This window comes from Musca domestica, unplaced genomic scaffold (assembly GCF_030504385.1).
Source record: "Musca domestica strain aabys unplaced genomic scaffold, Musca_domestica.polishedcontigs.V.1.1 33, whole genome shotgun sequence".
NCBI lineage: Eukaryota > Metazoa > Arthropoda > Insecta > Diptera > Muscidae > Musca > Musca domestica.
In genome coordinates this window covers 3,652,742-3,676,050 of record NW_026712312.1, presented here as the reverse complement: position 1 = coordinate 3,676,050, position 23,309 = coordinate 3,652,742, and the positions used below count along the sequence as shown (strand labels likewise).

Below are 23,309 nucleotides of genomic sequence, written 5' to 3'. Positions count from 1 at the left end.
ATTCAGTTTAGAAGAAAGTACATCAAAATCGGTTCAAATATAGCTATGGCTCCCATATATATATGTTTCATCCGATTTGGTGTTTAAGTCCCACACATTCGTAATATGCATTCGACAACAATGATATTTGGTACCAGATATCTTAAAAATTTTGCCAAATTTTATCGGTTCAGATGTGGATATAGCGTATATATTCTTAATCCGATTTCAGGTTTATTGTACAAATAAACGCTAATATCAGCCCAAATTAACCACATTTTGACTCTACCGACGAATTTCGACCTGAAAACAAGTGCTTCAAATTTTGATTAAAATCGGCTCAGATATAGTCAAAGCTCCTATATATATGTTTTATCCGATTTGGTGTTTAAGTCCCTCACATGCACAATATGCACTCTACAACAATAATATTTGATACCGGGCATAAGATACTGCTCGAAAATTCATCTGCCAAATTTTATTTAAACCGGTTCAGATTTTTATATTGTTTCGATATACATCTTTATCCGATTTTACGGATATTGCACCCCATATATACAATATCAGGCCAACTTGAATAGATTTGTTCATATTCAACCGAATTTTACAATTTGGTGAAAATCGGTCCGGTATATCTACTACTGTCATAAATTTTTTTTAATATATTCCTTATCGAAGTCATATCATGCACCATAGCAATGTTATTTGGTTCATAGTTGGTATGATCTACATCACAAAAATTCCCAATATAAATTTTTTTGTTACGGGAGCTCTACTAAATTCGCATAGTGGTATAGAGTATCATATAGTCGGAGGTATAAAACCTCTTGGTAAGATTTTACTAATATTATATAGGGGCAATTTTTATCTGCATTTATTCTATAATTGGTTTCCATTAAATGAACAACTTCAGCGAAGGACAGATTTTATTTCGACTGTCCATTACCTCCAAAATCATTGATTTCCTAACTCTTGTTGCTATTTTCGAAATATATTTATTAGCAAATTCATTAAAAAATTTAATTTTCTAGAATATTTATGACCTTAATATTTTATGGACTCTCTAATTAAATTATTTCCAATTTTTAACATTTCTTTGCAGATTTCTTTAGCGAGGGGATGTTAATTGATTGTTTACACTTTGGCCATTAATCAAATGCAACAAAAAAATTGACAAAAAACATAAAGTGTAAATGAAATTTAAAAAAAAAATATTGCAAACAAGAAATTATTGTCAATAAATGGAAATTTGTTTTCAGAAACAAGAAAAATGTAGTGAAACCAAGAAGAAAGGAAAATCCTAATAGAAAAAAATACCAAACTGGCTTTCCACCTCATCTCAGCTGCTGAAGAAGACAATGTTAGAAGAAGAAAACATCACCATTGCAAATAATTGCAAATCATGATTCAGACATTTTTGATTTAATCAAGCGAACATCCAACCAATCACCACAAACCAGTCGTTCAGTCAGTCCATGGTATGTCAATATCGTAACGCCAAAGCAAAAAAAAAAAAAAAAGCACAGCGTGGAAAATTGTATGTATCTGAAGCAGCAGCCAGAAAAAAAGACGTGTACAGGAGATTCCATAGCAAATTGTCAATGTCGCTTCAAACATCAACTTTTTTTTTTGGATATTCAAGATTGCAAAAAATTCAATCGCCACCAAGCCCAAACAAGTTTATGATTTATAGAAATTGTCTGACTGCTGCTGTGATAGAAAAGTAGTCGTGGTCGGGGATCTGGTTTAGCTAGCTACACACAAAGACGAAGGCGTCCCCAAAACTACAAACACAATTCAACCTACTTACCTTACGTGTCTCACCGGTATTGAGAGCGAGCACCCCCCGCCCCACCTTCTTCACATTTCTCCGGTCATATTTTTTATGGGAAGTAATAATCAACACGATCGTCGTTAGCAGTCACCACCGGTAGCAGCAGCAGCAGCGGCGGCAACAGCTGCTTTCCACAACATCCAACCGCAACACAACAGCAGCACCATTACCCGCAGCCAACGAGAGGCGCAGCCAACATGAATTGGATTATTGTTGCCATAGTGCTGCTGTTGGCCCACAAACAATATTTGGCCAGTCCAACACCGCTCAAGTTGCCAGGTAAGTACCACAAATTTCATTTTTATAACCAAGTTTTTTCCCCTCCATTTTTTTATGAAATTCAGTTTTCAATTTCAATTTGCAATTTTGTAATTTCACAGTTGGTCATAAACAACAACAACACAAATTCCGTTGTTGTTGTGGCTGTCGACATTTGAAATCAGATCAATGTTAACACATTTTTTTAGCTATTGCCGATTTGATGCTTTTTCCTTAAACGTCAAATGTGGTTTTGTTTTTAAGCGGAATTTTAGGGGTCTGATGTTTGATGTTGGCTGATTTTGTTGTTGTTGTTGGCCTCTATTTCTCCATTTCTCTCCCTCTCTCTCTATCACCCGGTAAAGTGGTTTTTACCGTAAAATTTTGTTTCGTTTTGATGGCCAATCGATTTTTTTTTTTACAAATTGTTGTGAAAATGAAATTAGTTTTCCATTTTTCGATGTCGATGTCTTGATATTCATCCGTGGAAAAGCGGATTTTTCTTACGGACTTGTCGCTCTCGGTGAAACACGAAAGAAATATATTTAAGAAGTAGAAATATTTATAAGGTTTCATCGGACCTAACATTTGATACCCAAAATCAATTTAAAAATAAGGAAGCTTTTTGAAAAGATCAGGTCCGAGGATCATTATCCGAGAGAGTTTATAAAATCACCATTTTTAATAGAAAAAAACCAAATTGTAGGAATTTTGGGCGTAAATTGCGATTGAAATCCGAATATTGGCCGGTAGACTTAAGTGGAGCTGTATCAAAATATGGGCCTATAAGGATAGTTCTTTGTAAGGATAGTTTAGAAAATATGGAAAAAATACCAGCTTATTTTTTTAAATACCTTTGAAAAGGTCCGGCGTTTTGATACAGACCCACTTAATCCATATGGTATATATGGAATCGCGGATTTTTCCTACAGAGTTGTTGCCCTCCGTGTAAATCCCCTCCCAAAAAGAAAAAAAGAAACAAAACAAATTAGTCAAGTCCTTGGAAACAACTAAAAGCCGACAGCGCTGTTTTTTTGGAGCCACTAAACATGGATCGAATCCTAATATTTTTAAACGTAGTTCAGAAAATCTGAACTTGCATGTTTCGGGCGTTTTCAAAAGTACGTAATGTCGGGCGGTACCATAGAATGACAATGAATCAAAATATGGGCTCATCCAAGCAAAAATTTGGAAGCTTATTAGAAAGAGCAAATTGTTAAGTTTTACCACAATCGTTTATTTAACTTTCTCCGCTGTTGGTAATGAACTTTGAGCCACTGTTATGAACGTTAAGGGTGGTTTCAAGCCTTTCATCTTCCAATTTGGATTCGTTTGGAAACCACCGTAATTACATCAGACCGACGGACGTTTTTTCAAAGTTCGTGAACAATTGTGGAGGTTGTGGTAAAAAGAGTGAAATTTAATTTTCACAATTGCTTCAAATGGCTCACAAAATCTGATTGTGCATAGATTGATTAATACCGACTCGTATTTCATATTTTACGAAAGTTTATAGTTTTCAAAAGTTTTGCCCTTTGTGGGGAAGGTATCAGATGGATAAGTATCCATCCATCTGATACCTTCACTATAAAGGGTCAAAAAAGGTACTACCTGAGAGAGCTATCTTGCTCATTAGCATTAGTCAGACTTAAAAGTAGACGAAACTGATTCCGTCTGAAGGGCCTAAATCCATAATTTTGATGAGGAAAATGTTATCCTCATCTAATGGCATATATTTTCTGTAGCCATTTAATGGAGGGTTTGAACTACTTCCCACACTGCTCCCGCTGTATATAACTCAAATCAACGGCTATTACAAGTTATGTAACACATTATTTATTGGATAGTAAAAAATGCTTCATTTTTAATTTCATCAAATTTTAAACAAAATTTTAAATGTGTGAAAAAAATATTAATTATATAAATTTATTTTTTTTTTTATTAACTCTGAGCACTATGACTATCCCTCCCTCTCTCGCACACACTCCTACTCTACAACAATCACCAAATATGTAACAATAAATAAAACCCCAACGAAGACCTATTTTGCACAAAAATTTAAAGCCATGTGAAAATTTTTGCACCAAATAAAAAATGTTTGAAATGCGTAAAGTGTTCCAGCCATTAGAGTCAAATCACCAAGTCGTCATCGTCGCCGCCAACAACAACGGGCAGCAGGCAACCTCCAACGCCATGTTTTATTGTCAGTTTTGCGAGTGGTCGGTCGGCAGGCATGCCATACTCCGGCTCTCAGCCGCCCCATAAACGCCAAGTGCCAATTATGGCAAAGCCTCTAAATGGTGAACAATGAAAGTGACTTTAGCAAAAATAAATAAATAATAACAAACAAAACAAAAACAAAAAAACAACAAAAATGAGAAAAAGCAACAAACTTACAAACACAAACCACAATACGTTTTGTTATAGAAAAAGATTGTTGTTGCAGTTTTTTTTACATTTTTCTCTCCCCATCCAAAAACAAAATAAAAAAGAATGAAATGTTAAATACACATTTTAAAAGCTGGCAAATAATGAAGAGAAACACCAACAAAAAACAAACAAATAAAACTTGTTATTTATATTTCTGGCCATTGTTTAATATTAAATTTGTGTATATATGCATTATGCTGTCGGCAAGGGTCTGTAGGTTTGGGTGTGTATATCGTTTTTTTTTTTCTTTTGTTTTTTATTGTTATTATAACAGTTTAATGTGTTATTGTTGTTATTTTTTTTTTCTGTGTATTGTTGTTAGCTGACATTTGCTAATTGTTGGGTATCCCGATTGCCAAGTTATGCCGCAGTGGGTTTATTGTTTTTTGTTGTTGCTGCCGCTTTTTTTTACATTTTGCAGCTGCGTACATCTAACCGCATTACTTGATTGTGGTTTTGGATCTTTTTTGTTGTTGGCTTTTTGAAATATGTAACAAAAAGTTGGGAAATAAGTTTAAAGATAGGTTTATTTATTAGATTTTTGTTAAGAAAAGAGTAGCTATTTTTGGGAGAACTTATCATGGGAGATCTGGAGATCTTCTTACAGTAGACCTGTGGATCTTCTCATAGGAGATCTGGAGATCTTCTCATAGACAATCTGAAGATCTTCTCATAGGAGATCTGGAGATCTTCTCATAGAAGATCTAGAGATCTTCTCATAGAAGATCTAGAGATCTTCTCATAGAAGATCTAGAGATCTTCTCATAGAAGATCTAGAGATCTTCTCATAGAAGATCTAGAGATCTTCTCATAGAAGATCTAGAGATCTTCTCATAGAAGATCTAGAGATTTTCTCATAGAAGATCTAGAGATCTTCTCATAGAAGATCTAGAGATCTTCTCATAGAAGATCTGGAGATCTTCTCATAGAAGAACTGGAGAACTTCTCATAAAAGGTCTGGAGGTCTTCTCATAGAAGATCTTCTGGAGATCTTCTCATAGAAGATTAGGAGATCTCACAGAGGATCAGGAGATCTCTATATATGAGAAGATCTACAGATCTTCTATGACAAGACCTCCAGATATTCTACGAGAAGATCTCCAGGTTTTCTACGAGAAGATCTCCAGGTCTTCTACGAGAAGATCTCAAGGTCTTCTACGAGAAGATCTCCAGGTCTTCTGGGAGAAGATTCCCAGATCTTCTATGAGAAGATCTCCAAATCTTCTATGAGATGATCTCCAGATCTTCTACGAGAAGATCTCCAGATCTTCTCTGAGAAGACTTTCAGATTTTCTACGAGAAGATCTCCAGAAGATTTTTATTAGTAGATCTCCAGATCTTCATTGAGAATATTTCTTCTCATAGAAGTTCTGTAGATCTTCTCATAGAAGATCTGCAGATTTTCTCATAGAAGATCTGTAGCTCCTCTCATAGAAGATCTGTAGATCTTCTCTTCTATTAGAAGATTTCCAGATCTTCTATGAGAAGGTCTCCAGGTCTCCTGTGAGAAGATCTCTGAGATCTTCAATGGGAAGATCTAAAACTTCTAAAAAGATATCCAGACCTGCTATGAGGAGATCTGCAGACCTTCTTGAGATCTCCGGATCTTGTATGGGAAGATCTTCTACGAGAAGATCTCTAGATCTTCTATAAGAAGATCTCTAGATCTTCTATGAGAAGATCTCTAGATCTTCTATGAGAAGATCTCCAGATCTTCTATGGAAAGATCTCTAGATCTTCTAATTGAAGATCTCCAAATCTTCCATGAAAACATCTTCAGATCTTCTTTGAGATGATCTCAAGATCTTCTTTGGAATGATCCCAGACCTTCTATGAGAAGATCTTCAGATCTTTTATTAGTTGATCTGAAGATCTTCTGTGAGAATATTTCTTCTAATAGAAGATCTGTACATCTTCTCATAGAAAATCTGTAGATCTTCTCAGAGAAGATCTGGAGACCTTCTCTAACTGGATCTGGAGATCTTCTCCTAGAAGACATTTTTGGGTTTATTGGGGTCTGGTATGACTTCTCATAAGTTTAGTGATTTTTTTCGAATGCCGTCACTTCCTCTCATCTCCTTTGTGGTGAGAACTACATATCCTCGATTTATTTCCGCAGCTAATTAAATTCTATTTTATTATTATTTCCCGCGTCAAACACATTTCCAAAAACAGAACAATGTAATTTGTTGTTGACATTGTACTGCCGCTGAGTGTGTGAATAAGTGTTGCAAATTAGTTTTGACAATGTCAATCTTAATTAATTTATTTTGGGAAAATTTAAAATTGTTGAACAATTTCCGGTGAATATTTTTTGGGAATTTAGCATAATTAGAATGATTGTTAAATTCATAGGAAAAACGATTGAAAAGGAAAATTATATTTTTTAATAACAGCTAATGTAAAATATATATTTTTTTAATAATTTGAATTTTTAGCCATTAATTAATGTATTCTAAGAATTTGAAGCTTTGTTTAAAGCCACCTATTTATTATAGTTTTAATAGATTATTGAAACATTTTTGTGTAGTTTCACTTAATTTTCCCTTCCTAGTTTTCCAATGTAATTTTCGAGAAAACCAATTCATTACCTCCTTTTATTGACACTGTTGTGACACTGAAGTGGCTGGCTCACCTTGTCAACAGCACACCTTTAAATGAAACTAAATTTAATTTGTAGTTATACCCTACAACACTATGTGTTGGGGGTATTATAAGTTTGATTGGGCCAAAAATTATGTAACACCACGAAATATTGATTTCCCACATAGGAAAGTATATATGGATCTTCCTATCTCGCCGAGCTGAGTCGATCTAGCTATGTATGTCCGTCCGTCCGTCTGTCCGTCTGTCCATGTTAATTTGTAATCACTCTACAGGTCGCAATTATGGTCCGATCTTCACGAAATTTAGAATGGAGGTGGGACTAGGGTCAGAATAGAACCCTATTTCTTTTGGAGATGAACGCCAAATGTTTAGGGGTTGAAATGGACCAAATACTGAAAAAATGTCGGATTTTGCAGTAGCTATAGAGGTCGCAATTATAGACCAATCGACTCGGAATTTCGCATATAACTAGAGTTTTGGGCGGGGAAGAAGCCTACTAATTTGGGTGGTCATCGGATAATATTTAGCGGGTAAAATATACCATATCTTTTGTGTTGAAAAAAATTTAAAATTTTTCATTAAACCGCGAATATTTTCAATTCCGGCGAAATCATAAAGCCATCAAAAGTTTACTTCTGACCTTTACATTGATGTTATTATCCAACAAATCGGATATATAGCAAAATATGTGCGATATATATGTTTATCAAAGAAGATATGCTTGAAAAATCTCTTATATGTCGAGAACGGCTGAACTGATTTCGACAGTTCTCATTAATTCAGAATGGCCTCTTGGCAGGAAAGAAAAAACGTCTAAAAAAATCGCATAAAAATATCTCTCTAAAGATGAAAATATTGATTTTGTAAAATTTTCTCATATTTTTGGCATATTTTCATTTTGAATTAAACATTTGGTAATATTTCTACAGCTAACAAAACTAAGTAGTTAGGATATCAGGATATCATATACAGCTCGCATTTATGGCCCGATCCTTATGAAATTTTGCTTGGGGATAAGATGAGGGTCAGAATAGAAGCCTACTCTTTTTGGAGATGATCGCCATATATTTAGAGGTTGAAATGGACCAAAAAACTGCAAAATTGTCGGCAGGTCGTAATTATCGCCCGATCATCACGCACATTTGAAAGGGGGTTACCAGACATTGCAAAAGCCAAGCAGTTTTGGATGGCCATCCAAAAATATTCAATGTGTGAAATAGTTTGCCAACTTTAGTAGACAAAATACGAAAATGTCCATTCCAGTGACTTTTTGGAGAATTCACAAATACAGGAAAGACGCACTTCTGACTATTTCGTTAACGCTGATTTCGCGAAAGAATTTAGTCAAATGTCTGGATCTCATATAGATGCGTTTCAGTCAAAAACCAATAATAAATGTTAATCTTTTGCCACTTCTGAGAGGTTATAGGTCTTTGGGAAATATTGGTTCCTGATCTAGGAAGACCATTTAAGTGCAACATCTACCAATAAATTGGAAATGAGCAAATTAGTTTAAGTTGCTATTATTCGAAAATTAGAGAACAAAACCTGATGGTTTTCTTTTATTATTTGTCACAATATCTTGTGGAATTCTTTCGAGTATCTTGCCTATATAAACTGTATCGTTTATTATAGTGTTGTAGGGTATTCAACGGTCGGCCCCGCTCGACTGTAGCCTTTGCTTACTTGTTTTTTTTGTTGTTGTTGTTGTAGCGCTTTGTTGTTATTTTTGCATTTCTAATTTTAAAAGCCAACAACGAGAAATCAATAATTCTTGGTTTTATATTTTTTTTCTCTCCCATTCAATAGTTGTCTCGTCTGGGTCACCTTCTATGGAATTGACGACAAGTTTTGACATTGTCAATATCTGAGAAAAAAGAAACCGAGAAACATTTAGCATTCATATTGTCTTTTCAAGGGAATTCAGTGTCAAGTGGTTGAGGTATTGATTGATTTTCAGTTTTTGCTTTGCTTTTGTCATGTCATAAATATATTTTCTTGTCTGCACCGCAAACGGGGAAAATAGAAAGGGAAAATAAAATGCAAAAAAAAAAAAAAAAATATAAAAAAAATTGAAAGTATAAGGAAGGAAAAAAGGGTCTAAACTATAGTGAAAATTGAAGGTGACACAAAATATATTTTTTGACCAGATTTGTAACCAAGTCACCAAGATTTACAAGCGGTAACCGCAAAATTCTTCGACGTACCCTTGATTTACGTGTAGAATATGTCCATACAATCGACGGTTTTTGGCCAAAAAAAAGTCCATGTCCCACTTTGGACTAGGACGCTCTGCTATAATATTTTTAGAAAATCTGCGATTCTTGCTCCTTTAAATTAAAAAAAATTGACGTTTTTCCGCCAAAAAGTTCCTCAAAATATTTTTTATTAACAATCCCCGTCCAGAAAATCTTTGAAAATGTATTTCACAATCTCTGCCAGGAGGTCCCTGTAAAATATTTTTATAAAATTCACAATTATTTTCAAGAAAGATCTTAAATATATTTTTTAAGGAAAATCTACCTATAATCAGGAAATCCTTAAAATATTTTAAAAATTCCATGATCAGTCTTTGAAAAAAAGACTACGAAGTTCTGGAAAAAATTACAGGACCAGGAAATTCTTGAGAGATATTTTTAAAGACTCGTTGATTTTTAGCCTAGAAGTCCTTGAAACGATTTGTTTCAAACCTTTGACCCTATAATTCTAAAAAATATTTTTAAAAAAAACCTCAATTCTTAGCTGCTGGCCAAGGGTCTAAAATTCTTCCGAGGAAGTGCTCAAATATATGTTTAAATGTCCATGACTCTTTGCTTAGAAAAAAGTCCCTAAAAGTTTTTAAAATGTTGCGACGTAGTTCTTGCAAAATATTTAAAAATCCATAATTTCGAGCGAAGACGTTCTTGAGAGATATTTTTTTAATCTGGTTTTTTTGCCTAAAAGCACTTGAAATAATACATGATTCTTGTCCGGGAAGTTCTTGAAAACTACTTCGCGAAATTTATGATTCGGAAATTCTAGAAAAATGTATATAAAATCATTGCTTCTTGCCTGAAAGCCCTTGAAATGATTCATGATTCTTGTCCTGCAAAAATTTGGAAAGTCCATGATATCCGATCTAGAAAAAAATATTGCCACATAATTCTTGTTAAATATTTAAAAATCCATCATTCTATAGTAGGAGGTCCACGAGAGATACTAAAAAAAAAAACAAAAAAAATCTATTTATTTTTATATTTTGGTCTCGTCTAGGAAGTCCTTGCAGTCCGCAATTCTTGCCGGAAGAAATCTGTAATATTTGGCCTTAAGAAAAGTCCTCGAAGGGCCCTGGGAAGAAAAAAAAAAAACAGGATTTTAGTAATTGTTGCTGTTGAAGCAGCTATTCATCATCAGATAACCTGGCCTCACTATGGGTTTAAAAATTCGACTACCTTCGTTGACTGTAATCAAAGTTCTTCTGGTGTAAGTAGGGTAGATTTGGCGGGGCAAGGCCTGTATATTCATGATGTAGAGGCTCTCTCTGTTACCTCCCTCTCTAGATCCTTTCAGACACACTTGGGTGAAGGAGTTTATCCACCACCACCTGTATAACTTGTGTTCGCAGAATACACTGGGGCCGCATATCTGACCACCTATCAACTGGCTAACTGGAAAGGGATGTATTGTCTCCAAAAAGATCTGGCCGGTGATCTCCGAAAGGAGGTCAAGGTCACTAATATTCATGATGAAGTTGGACTTGAAGCTTGTGGTAGGCCTAATTACAGGACACTGCAACATTAAGGCCATGACATCCAAATGGGAGGGGATACTGCAGGCTTTGTCAGGATGAGGAAGAAACTGAGACGGCGAAACACTTACTCTGCCACTGTCCAACTCTTATAGGAGCGAGAAAGAGGCTACTGGGTAGGCAAATTCTTCCGGATTTGTCCTTCCTCTCCGACGCCGAGCCAGCAGTCGTTCTTCAGTTAGCCAGAAGACTAAAATGGCTAAAGACGATGCGTTAACACACCGTGGACACAAACCTACTAAGTTCTCTATTCTTCAGTTTTGGTCGAATTTTCACAGCGAACGACCTCAACAAAAGTCTATTACAAATTTGCCTGCAATGTTCTTTTAAAGAATATTTAAAAATGGCTGAATATATTGCCGCTGTAAATCCCAATCTGGATTCACAAAACTTTAAATAAACACCAGCATAAAAGGAATCCAGGATATTCACTGGATATTTGTCCAATAAGAAAAGTTGAAATAATACAACAAACTGGTTGCAATGATAAATACAATTGCTAGTCCTATTCCATCATTTACTCACTCTCTCTTACACCCCCTTACATTCATCCATCCATTCTGGCTAGTTAAAATAACATTCACTTGAAATTGTAGATTGGCTAATAAGAATGGCAACCAACCTCCTACCTGGCTTGGTTTTATTCCTCAAAGGATCTTAAACATTTTTTTTGTTCCACGAAGTCTGGTTGTCTTCCTTTAACTAACTTCAAACGAGAGAGAGACAAAATCTTAATGAGTTTTGTAGGAGAACAAAAAAACACAACAACAGCAGCAACAACGAGGAAGTGTAAACAACAATAATTCAAAGAGGAAACTCAAAAGACACTGAGAAACAAGATAAATTGTTTTCAAAGGCGAACAACAATACTGTCACAATGACGACAAGAACAACAACAAAGCAAGTGGATATCCTTTTACATCCTTCTTTTGCAGCTATGGCAACAGAATGATAAACCGTTCGTCTTTCTCTCCCTGGGTTGCACACCATAGCAAGAAGCAGCAGAAGAAGGAGAAAAATGTAAAAGTAAATTGAATTAAAATGACAATGACAAACAATAATAAAAACAACAACAACACCAACAACCAATAATAACGTCAACAATGACACCCAAGACAATGGCAAACGACAAATGATCAGATATTCCTTAGCCCACCATTCAAACACCATTGTCATCATCATCATCGTCACTGTCCAGTTTGTGTCGGTGTTTGTTCAGGCCTTGTTACAACAGCCCCTCGACAAGTCCAACACACCAAAGACCAGAATAGATTTTAAACCTTTTTTTCGTTGTTTATTCTTTGTTGGTTTTTTAATTTTTTTTCATTCAATTTACGTCTTGCAAATAAAAATGGAGACTCAGACACATGAGCCTGGTAATGGCTAAGTACCTACTAGACCTTGAATGGTGGGCAAGCCAGCCGGTAGTTAAAAATAGAGGTGCTGTGCCCATACATGATTTCCTTTATAAATATATTTAATCCAACGAGAATAGGAAGAAGAAGGTCTGTTTGAAAATTAAGAATAGAAATAAGAAAAAATCGATAAATTCATAAATTTCTTTAAATGGAAATAATAGAAACGAGAAACGTGGCGTTTTTCTAAGACTTCAAATTTGGATTAAAACATTGAACTAAGCAATTTTTTGTTAAATGAATTACACAATACTTCTATTTGGCGGAAATAATTGCAAATGCTACCAAAACAGATTTTTTAAAAATATTTTTGCTTTGGCCACTGTTTGTAAACTCATGTGATTTACCCACGTGTTTTATTTAAAGGCGACATATTTGTGAAAAAGTGATGAGTTCTTGAATTCTCCTCTACAGAAAGAGGATAAGAAATCGGTCGAAACACATTTCGGCAGAAAATATTTTTTTTTTTTGGGATTCAAAAATTATTATTATTTCAAAACCTGGACCCGTATTGACCAGAAGAAACTGTATGGAGTGGACGGATATTGTCCATTTTTTGCACCTGACCTAGCACTGATGCAAATATTAGGATTTGAAAAGCTGGAAAAACATTGGATTATCGTTTCTCTTTCTGTGCAGTAAAATAATAGTTTTTTAAGTTAGGGGGTGGTACCAGGAGGAGTGGACCGATATTGCCCGTTTCTGATCTCGATCTAAGTTTGATAATAATTTTGCTATGCACCAAGTTCGGGCCAAATCGGATACTCACTTCGGGAGTTATCGAGAGCACGAGGCAGAAAGAGAGACAGAGAGACAAACAGACAGAGGGACGGACGGACATCACTAGATCGACTCCAAATGTTCTGAAACGGATTTGGCCCACATAGACCTAGGCCGAAACCGCTATTTCGATGAGGCATGTTTTGGCCATATAAAATGATACATACCCTCTGTAGCCATATGGCTAAGGGTATAAAAATAACGACCACAATTTGTGATCGAGGTTTGTAGAGGCTGTTCGCTGTGTAAAAATGGTCATAAACATAGATGCCTTGTTTTTAATCATTCGATGAAGAACCCTAATTTCCCTGTGGGTTTCTTCGGAGGCCCCATAAAAATATAAACATTTATAAGATTCTATGTTGCTTTAGCCACTTCAGTCTGCTGTTCCGTTTGCTGAAATCAGAGACCCACAATGAAATTTGATCTAGAATAACTTTTACTTTGACACTCTTCCCAAAAAATGAAGTATAAGGGGAGATTACGTGGGAGGATACATGGCAAATAAACAGTGCAAAAAAAACCAAAGACATAATTTTCACATTTAATACATACATTTGGAATGTAATTTTCAGGAGAAGTATTGTACCTAGATATATGGTTTATTCTGAGATTTATGGTGAAACTGTGTGGAGAATATTTCTTCTTTGGACAACTTTCGCTTAAAACGAAATTTTATGGAATTTTCAGGTACAAAAAAAATCCTGGGAAAAATTGCCAACAAAGTAAAAATGCTGTAAGTTCGGTCGGGCCGAACATTGAATACCCTTCACCATTTGGAACGAATTTGGCAATTCTCAAAAACAAAAACGTCAAAAATTCTGTTAAAGTATTAGAAATACCCAATTTAGCTATTATATTAGGGTCAATACGACGACATGGACCTTCATAGGTACAATATTCAAATGCGAAACTTAAAAAATCGAATATCGGGAGGTACCGTTATATGGGGGCTATACAAAGACGTGGACCTAGACATACAATTTTCTGTCATAGACTGTGGTATTCATTACGAACTTCAAATACCAAATTAGAAACATATCCGGTTAATAATGTCGCTAAAATCAACAAAATACCGAATATCAGGAGGTACCGTTGAACGGGGGCCATACGAAGACGTAGACCGACACAGACAATTTTTGTCTTGGCCTGTAGTATCTATTACGAACTTCATAAACCAAATTTGAAACAATTCCGGTTATTAATGCCGCTAAAATCATCAAATTACCGTATATCGGGAGGTACCGTTATATGGGGGCTATACGAAGACGTGGACCTGCACAGACGAATTTCTGTCTTAGGCTGTAGCATACATTACGAACATCAAATACCAAATTTGAAAGAATTCTGATGAATAATGTCGCTAAAATCGTCAAAATGCCGCATGTCGGGAGGTACCTTTATACGGGGGCCATACGAAGACGTTGGCCTGCACAGACAAATTTCTGTCTTAGGCTGAAGTATCCATTACGAACTTCAAAAACCAAATTTGAAACAATTCCGGTGAATAATGTCGCTAAAATTATCATAATGCCGAATAGAGGGAAGTACCGTTATACGGGGGCCATACGAAGACGTGGACCTGCGCAGACAATCTCCTCTCGTAGGCTGTAGCATCCATTACGAACATCAAAAACCAAATTTGAAAGAATTCTGATGAATATTGTGGGGTCTAAAATGTATATTTGGAGGTGTTACAAACGGAATGACAAACTTAATATACCCTCCATACTATGGTGGAGGATATAAAAAATATGAAAGATTGTCGGTTGTTCTTCCGTACATTACTGCAAATAATTTTAGCATACATTGGAAATAGAGATATCTTTTCTTCGGTGACTTATAGTCAAATTTGATGTAGAATATTTTTGTCTTTTACCTCATCCTTCTAAATTGATGATTTATTGGAGATTTTGCAAAAAAATTCACAAAGTAAGGATTTAACCCTAAAATATGTTTTTAATATATATAAATTCTTGGCGTTTAGGTAAGACGTAGACCCTTGACGTCTTCCAGGACCTATAGTCGAATTTTATGACAAATAATTTTGTAGAATATTTGGACCTGTTTTAAGGGAGTTTTTAATCCTTATTTGAAAAAGAACCAGAAAGACCCTTTTCTTGACTCGCTTGAGGGTTAAAATTTTCTACCAAAATATTTTGCGTATTTTTATCTGAAATATCGAAAACATACCTTAAATGCACTGATTTCGAGGAATCTTAATCCGATTTTTTTTGTTCTTAAAGAAAAACATTACGAATCCTTGGGAGCCATTGAAAGTCTTTGAATACCCCTTTCCTTCTCACGAAATCCTACTCCATAGCCATATTCCGTCTGCACTTATTTTTTGATGTATATTATTGATTACATCAGGTGGTAGATCCCTTCCTGTTTCACAATTTCCTTAGTTAATCCTTTATTTATTGAAAAGACGTGCTCCGACATGGAAAAAAGAGGGAACCATAACCTAAGGCACAACGAGAAACGAAACGATTATTATTTGATGTGTGGTTGTTGGGCATTATTTATGCTTGAAAGGAAATCGATATGGGATTTATTGTAAAACTGTTCAACCTTTTGCCGGTGGCATTTCAACTTGCATGCCCATACACACAAAGACTACACACACACACACACACTCTCTGGCACACAATAAATACGCTTTTATTGTATAACTCTAACTAAAGAATATATATATTTTTTTTTGTGTTGTATAATAGTTGAATAAACCATAACAAATTCATGGCACGTTTCATTCATAACTGACCACAAACAACATCAACGGCATAGAACTCCAACAGCCAACACGAACACCAACAACACAGCCACCTCCACTACGAAATGCACCGGTAAGTTGTGTTCCCTGCGGTTACGTGCTTCCCACACTCACACACACATCATGGCAGGAGGCAACATTTCGAACAAAGGAACGGCGGAGCCATCATCATATGTTTCTTCTTCAACACAAAAGGAATGCATGGAGAATTTCTTATGCCCCGACCGTGGCTAAGAGGTGTATATGTTTGCTGGGCCCATAACATTATTAGGCATGTTGAATAAATTAGTTGGCACAGTGTTTGGGAATTATTCAGTGTTTGATATAAGTAAATATATTTAAAATTAATTTAATATATTTAAAATTTATATATTTAAAATTTATCGAGTAAAGCCTCAAACCGCATACAGCATACGCTGGTTCCGAGGAGGTTAAAGGGAGAGTGAGTGGGAGAGAAATAACAATTTTAGAGATTTAGAAAAATATATTAGTAGGCACAATGTTTGGAAATTATTCGGAGAAAAAATAAGTAAATATAAATTTAAAATTTATCTAGTAAAGCCTCAAACCGCATGTAGATAACGCTGGCTCCGAAAGGATTAAAGGGAGAGTGAGTGAGAGAGAAATAACAATTTTAGAGATTTTGAAAGAGATATATCGCAAAATGCAAGGATAAATATACCAATTTGTAGACTATAAAACACAAATGTAGCGGAGTTGTGACTAGGCTCTAAAGAAAGGCCTAAGAAAGTACTTCCAGAATATATGGAATTTACGAAAAAAGAAAATAAATTGGACCTGCTTACTTTTTGAATTTTCTGGTAGAATGTCGATCGACCTTAGATAAAATCCACACCATGGGATCTTGAAAAGGCCCAGAAAAATTGTTTTAAAATCCACGCCATGGGATCTTGAAAATGTCCAAAAAATTGTTTTAAAATCCACGCCATGGGATCTTGAAAAGGCCCAGACAATTATTTAAAAATTCCACTCCATAGAGCCTTTAAAATACCTTGGAATCTTGAAAATGCCTAAAAATGTTTAAAAACTTAACGTCTTTGGGCCTTGAGAAAATCTCCTTGGCAGTGTAAAAAAAACTTGAGAATAATTTGGGGCCTTGACTTAAGACTTTGAGAATACCTTGGGAGCTTGAAAAGTTTTACTTGGGATTGTCCAGAAATTTTTTTTTGAAAAATCCACGCCTTGGGACTTTGAAAAAATTCTACTTCAGAACGTCAAGTTTGTTTAAAAGTCCACGCCTTGGGACCTTGAAAAAAATCTCTTTGGAAATGTCTAGAATTTGGAAATGGGACCATGAGAATACCTTGGGACGTTCAAAAACTTTCCTTGGGAATGTCTAGAAAAAATGTTTAAAAATCCGCGCCTTGAGACCTTCAGAATATCTTGGAACCTTGGAAAACTCTTCTTGGTAACGTCAAGAAAAAAATTGTTTAAAAATGCATGCCTTGGGACTTTGCAAAGTTCTTCTTGGGAATGTCCAGATTTTTTTTTAATCCATGCCTTGGCCTTTGGGAATATCTTGGGACCTGAAAAGTTCTCTTTGGGAACGTCCAGAAAAATCCGTTTTAAAAATCCACGGCTTGGGAACTTGAAAAACTTTCCTTGGGAATGTCTAGCCATTTTTTTAAGTCCATGCCTTAAGACCTTGAGAATACCTTGGGACCTTGAAAATTCTCCTTGGGAATGTCTAGAAAAAAATTGTTTAAAAATTCATGCCTTGGGGCCTTGAGAATACCTTGGGACCTTGAAATTCTCCTTGGGAATGTCTAGAAAAAAATTGTTTTAGAAATCCATGCCTTGGGACCTTGAAAAATCCTCCTTGGGAATGTCTAGAAAAATTTGTTTAAAAATCCAAGCCTTGAGAATACCTTGGGACCTTGAAAACTCTCCCTAAGAATAACTTGAAAAAAAATTTAAAAATTGTTTAAAATTTCCACGCCTTGGGAATGTCTCGAAAAAAATATTCAAAAATTCCACGCCTTGGGAATGTCTCGAAAAAAAATATTTAAAAATTCCACGCCTTGGGAATGTCTCGAAAAAAATATTTAAAAATTCCACGCCTTGGGAATGTCTCGAAAAAAATATTTAAAAATTCCACGCCTTGGGAATGTCTCGAAAAAAATATTTAAAAATTCCACGCCTTGGGAATGTCTCGAAAAAAATATTTAAAAATTCCACGCCTTGGGAATGTCTCGAAAAAAATATTTAAAAATTCCACGCCTTGGGAATGTCTCGAAAAAAATATTTAAAAATTCCACGCCTTGGGAATGTCTCGAAAAAAATATTTAAAAATTCCACGCCTTGGGAATGTCTCGAAAAAATATTTAAAAATTCCACGCCTTGGGAATGTCTCGAAAAAAATATTTAAAAATTCCACGCCTTAGGAATGTCTCGAAAAAAATATTTAAAAATTCCACGCCTTGGGAATGTCTCGAAAAAAATATTTAAAAATTCCACGCCTTGGGAATGTCTCGAAAAAAATATTTAAAAATTCCACGCCTTGGGAATGTCTCGAAAAAAATTATTTAAAATTTTCACGCCTTGGGAATGTCTCGAAAAAATTCTTTAAAAATTCCACGCCTTGGGAATGTCTCAAAAAAAATGTTTAAAAACTCCACGCCTTGGAAATATCTCGAAAAAAAATTTAAAAATTCCACCCCTTGGGAATGTCTGGAAAAAAATTGTTTAAAAATTCCACGCCTTGGGAATTTCTAAAAAAAATATTTAAAAATTTCACGTCTTCGGAATGTCTCTAAAAAAAATATTTAAAAATTCCACGCCTTGGGAATGTCGTGAAGAAAAAAAATTTATAAATTCCACGCCTTGGGAAGGTCTCGAATTTTTTTTTTAAATTCCTTGCCTTGGAAAAGTCTCGAAAAAATGTTTAAAAATACCAGGCCTTGATAAGGTCTTATAAATCCTCTGGGGACATAACCGGACCCAGATCTTTTCACACCGTGCAATGTTTAACTTTTTAATATAATTTACATGCAACGCATACGTCTCTTGAGGTTTTTTGTTTGCTTCTTCTTTCTATAGAAAATGAGAAAAAAAAAATAAAATTACATGTTAAAGAAAATACAAAAGACAAAGCAAGCATAACGCATTAACATGTCTCAAGGTGTAGGAAGAGAGAGCAGAAGACCACTACCAAGAATGAAATGAACAAAGAAATGAAAAAAAAAAAAACAAAAACAAAAGAAAACGGAATAGCACAGCTTTAATGTTAAGCATCGACAAAATGTTGCACATTTTTAATTTCTCCCCCAAGCGACAAGGTACATATACTTCATACACACACAAACACACTTACATGGCATATGTATGAGCTGACTTGTTGGCTGGCTGGCTGACTGACTTAATACAACCACTTTGCCATAAGCCAGGCAAAAAGAAGAAGAAAAAAAAAAACAATATCAGAATACAGACATGGAGTCAGACATTTGGTCACAGCCGAGGTTTCAATGTCTTAACATCATTGCACTGCACACGCACAGCCTTGGTTCTTGGTTACGCTATACGAGCATATTTTTGTCCTCCCCCCACCACCTCCCTCCCTCCTTTCCTTCTGTGGAACCTGTCAAAAAGCCAAAAGATGTGTTTTTTCTCTGAAAATGTTGTGCAATGTTGATTTCAATTCCAAGCTGTCTCGTTGTGGTTGTTATGGAGGCTACTACCACCGAAGGTGGAAAAGCTAGAAAGCCATGGTGGGCATCATGGGAGCAGCAAACAGAAAGTCGTATCATTGGTAGTGGGCAATCAAATTCACTTGTATTCTTCAGTTCTTCCGTTCTCCATTTCGGAGTTTATGCCACAATTAGAAAAAAATATGATTAATCGCCATATACACACAGAGCATAGGGGGGGAGTATTAAAAGCCAATATATTTGAATGAATGGAAATTTGAATGGCAAAGCGTTAGTTGGCGTGGCAAGTGGGGAGAAGTTATACGCTTAGATTCCAGTATTTTTTAAATGGAGTGGAGAGTACTTTTGGAATTTCGCAACATGACACAGAGACTGTTTAAAGATGATAATTTAGGAAATTTTCAGGAAATTCAATGGAATTTTTATACCCTCAGCCATATGGCTAGAGAGGCTATGTATCATTTAATACGGTCTTAGACCCTAGGTCTCTTTGCACCAAACCCTTTTCAGGACATTTAGAGTCGATCTAGCGATGTCCGTCCGTCTTTCTTTGTCTGGCTGACTGGTGCGCACGATAACTCTCAAAGGAAGTATCTGATTTGATCCAAACATCGTTATATTATTATCAAACTCAGATCGAGTTGGGAGATAGACAATATCTGGTACCTCCCCTCAAAGGCCAAAAAATACAAATCTGATATTGACCGAATAATATACCTGATATAGATCAAATTTGTTACATTGAAACATTTAGATTAGACTTATTTAACGTGAAAAAGGGCCCATTTTTTAGAAAATGGAGTACATATAATTTGATAGGTCAAGACATGTCTTTTAAAATAATTGTTTTAGTCCTCAGATCTCCTTGGACCAAATCCGTTTCAGTACATTTGGAGTCGATCTAGCGATGTCCGTCTCTCTGTCTGGCTGGTGCGCATAACTCTCAAAGGAAGTATCTGATTTGGTCCAAACTTGGTACATCGTAATATTTTTATCAAACTTAGATCGAGTTCGGAGGTGGGCAATATCAGTCCACTCCTTCTGGTACCTTTCACATAAAAAATTGAAATTGTCGAAGAAATATTTTATTGAACAGAAAAAGAAATGATAATTCGGTTTTGCTCCAACTTTGCAAATCCTAATATTTACATCAGTGCTAGATCAGGTGGGAAAATGGACAATATGGGTCCACTTCATCAAGTACCTCTCCCACAAATGGGCCAAAATTTTGAATAGTTATAACTCTTATAAAATGAGATGTAAGAGCCCGATTGTCGTCAAATTACACATATCACAATAATTTTATTAACCCAAGGTCTGGTGTGAAAATGGATATATCGGTCCACACCTTTTAGTACCTCCCCCACAAAGCGTTAAACTTTTGAATATCCATGAAGCTCATAAAACACGAAATTAAATCCGATTCCATTCAGACTTGGCACATCTCAATATTTCTATCAGCACAATATCTGTTAAAAAGATGGCAGAGATCGGATCATTTCTTTTGGTACCTCCCCCACAAAGGGTCAAAGTTTTGAATAACCAAAACAAATATAAAATCCGCAATAGGCATCCGGTTCTCTTCATATTTCACACATCCGATTATTTCTACTCACACAATATCTGCTATGAAGTTGGGATCCTGGGTCCACTCCTTCTGTTATCTCCCCCACAAAGGGTCAGAATTTTGAATATCCATGAAGCTCATAAAACCCAAAATTAATGTCCGATTCCATTCTGGCTTGCTACATTTCAATATTTCCATCAATCCAAGATCAGTTATAAAGATGGTGATGGAAATCGGACCATTTCTTCTGGTACTTCCAAAACGCTCATCCAACTCTCTTCTCTCGAACCCCTTTTGGCACCTCATTCAGAAATAGTAACAGCTTTCAATTCTTTTATCTGTCATGACTTGCGAAACAAGTCAGAGATTCTTTACAACTTGTCGTATCGAAATATTTCTCTTGACCAGAGACCTGAGATGAATATAGAATTTATGATTTCGCCTAAATTTAAATATAAGTGTTCGATTTTTTTTTGTAATTTTGCCTATGCCAGTATTTTTATCTGCGTTAGATGAAGTACGAAAATGAAATACTTCGGTCGACTCACGCACATTTTAACATTTTCTAAAAATTATCACATATCTCATATAAAGTGAAAGAAGTAACCAATTTAGACCAAATCTGGCACGTCGCAATATTTATATCACATTTATTTAGGACCGATACGAAATGCACAATATTGGCCCATACTCCATAGGGGGTCAACAATTTGAATAATCATACGATAAATTAATACATATTTTAACAATCGAGCATTGGGTGAGGGTATATATCTGTTGGCAAAACCGACTGATAATTTTTAACTTGTTCTACATTTTTTTATATTGATTTTTTTTAAATACCCCTTAATTGCTTAGAAAAGAGACGGTTTTCATAGGCTATAGATGCTAAAAGTGGAGGACGAAAAACATGTCCAAAATATGGGCTCGCCTAACCTTATCAGTCCTAAAGTCCTTTTGAAAATCAAAAAATTGTTATTTTGTCAAACAAAACATTGAAATATTAAAATAATTTTTTTTTACTTTTCTGACTCGAATGAAATTCCCTTAAATGCTCAAAACTTTGTCAATTTGTCCCCACAGTCCAGCTTATTTATCTGTTTATAATGCAAAACAACTTTCGGAAAATCTTTACTTTTAAAACTTAAGCTGATAACCCCTGAAAAATTACAAATAATGCCTTGAACTTGTTTTGAATGCAAAAAAAAAAAAAAAAAAAAAAAAACAAAAGACGACAGCAACCAGCATTCTGAAAACCAGATAAAAAAACGACAACAACCATTTTCAACATTCTTCTTTGTTTTGCAAAACGCCCACATTGACAGCATGTGTTCCCAGACACCCACACATGTTGGTGCCAGCATTTCACCTCAGCCAAAGGCTTCAAGTTGTGACTTAATGGATGGATCAGTGGGAGATGGTCGCTTCACAAACACACGCTTTGCAGCCAGTTGGTATCTTATTTTTAAATCATCTGCCTTACAAATTTGTCGGACAAAACATGTGTAGCGTCATCATCACCGTCGTCGTGTACCCCAAAATAAAAAAATAAAAAAATACAAAAACAAAAGAGAACTGGCAATACCAAAAAGGCGGGTGGATGTTGTAGCAAAAATAAAAAAACCAACCGAACCAAGCTCTGAACTCATCCAGCCAAGACAAATATAGTCAAATTCGTATTAATCATCTGGCCATTTGCAAGTGTTGTTGGACTTTTTATTTTTTTTGCCAAGTCTGGGTCTTTCTCCTCACCTCATGTGGGCTGTGCTGTTCTTTGTATCTTCCAGCATTTACCTTTTTAAAAACATCTTTGTGAAAGTCATCAACCTTTACTGAAAAAAGAATACTAAAAAAACTCCAACACAAGTAGCTTTATTAAAGAAAATGTTGGCATGTCGTTGTTGGATGTTGGGGAGGGGGGCAACAAAACCGAATGTTTGACTTTCAACTTGTTCATATATAAGTTGCATATTTTTTTTTGCAAACTCCACATTCTCCTAGAATTTATAATATATTCATAATATTGCCTGTCAACTAGGGATTGATTGATATATCCGCTCAAGCACGAAATAAAAAAAAAAAAATAAAATAAAAGATAAATAAAGAGATGAAGGATATTGGAAAATAATAACGTTTTCTATTACTGTCAGACTTTTGAATACTATATATTTTTTAGTATTTTTTTCCAAGTACTACACTGTATAACAA

General features: G+C 35.3%; 1 protein-coding gene across 1 annotated transcript in view; it reads left to right on the top strand.

Annotated features, from left to right (window-relative positions):
• Positions 1-23,309, top strand: part of LOC101900641 (uncharacterized) — a 489,471-nt gene that overhangs the window by 34,410 nt on the left and 431,752 nt on the right. Inside the window, exon 2 of the mRNA XM_059125281.1 lies at positions 1,082-2,092. Coding sequence (XP_058981264.1) covers positions 2,011-2,092 — 82 coding nt within the window. The 5' untranslated portion in view covers positions 1,082-2,010. The remainder of the gene's footprint in view (positions 1-1,081; positions 2,093-23,309) is intronic.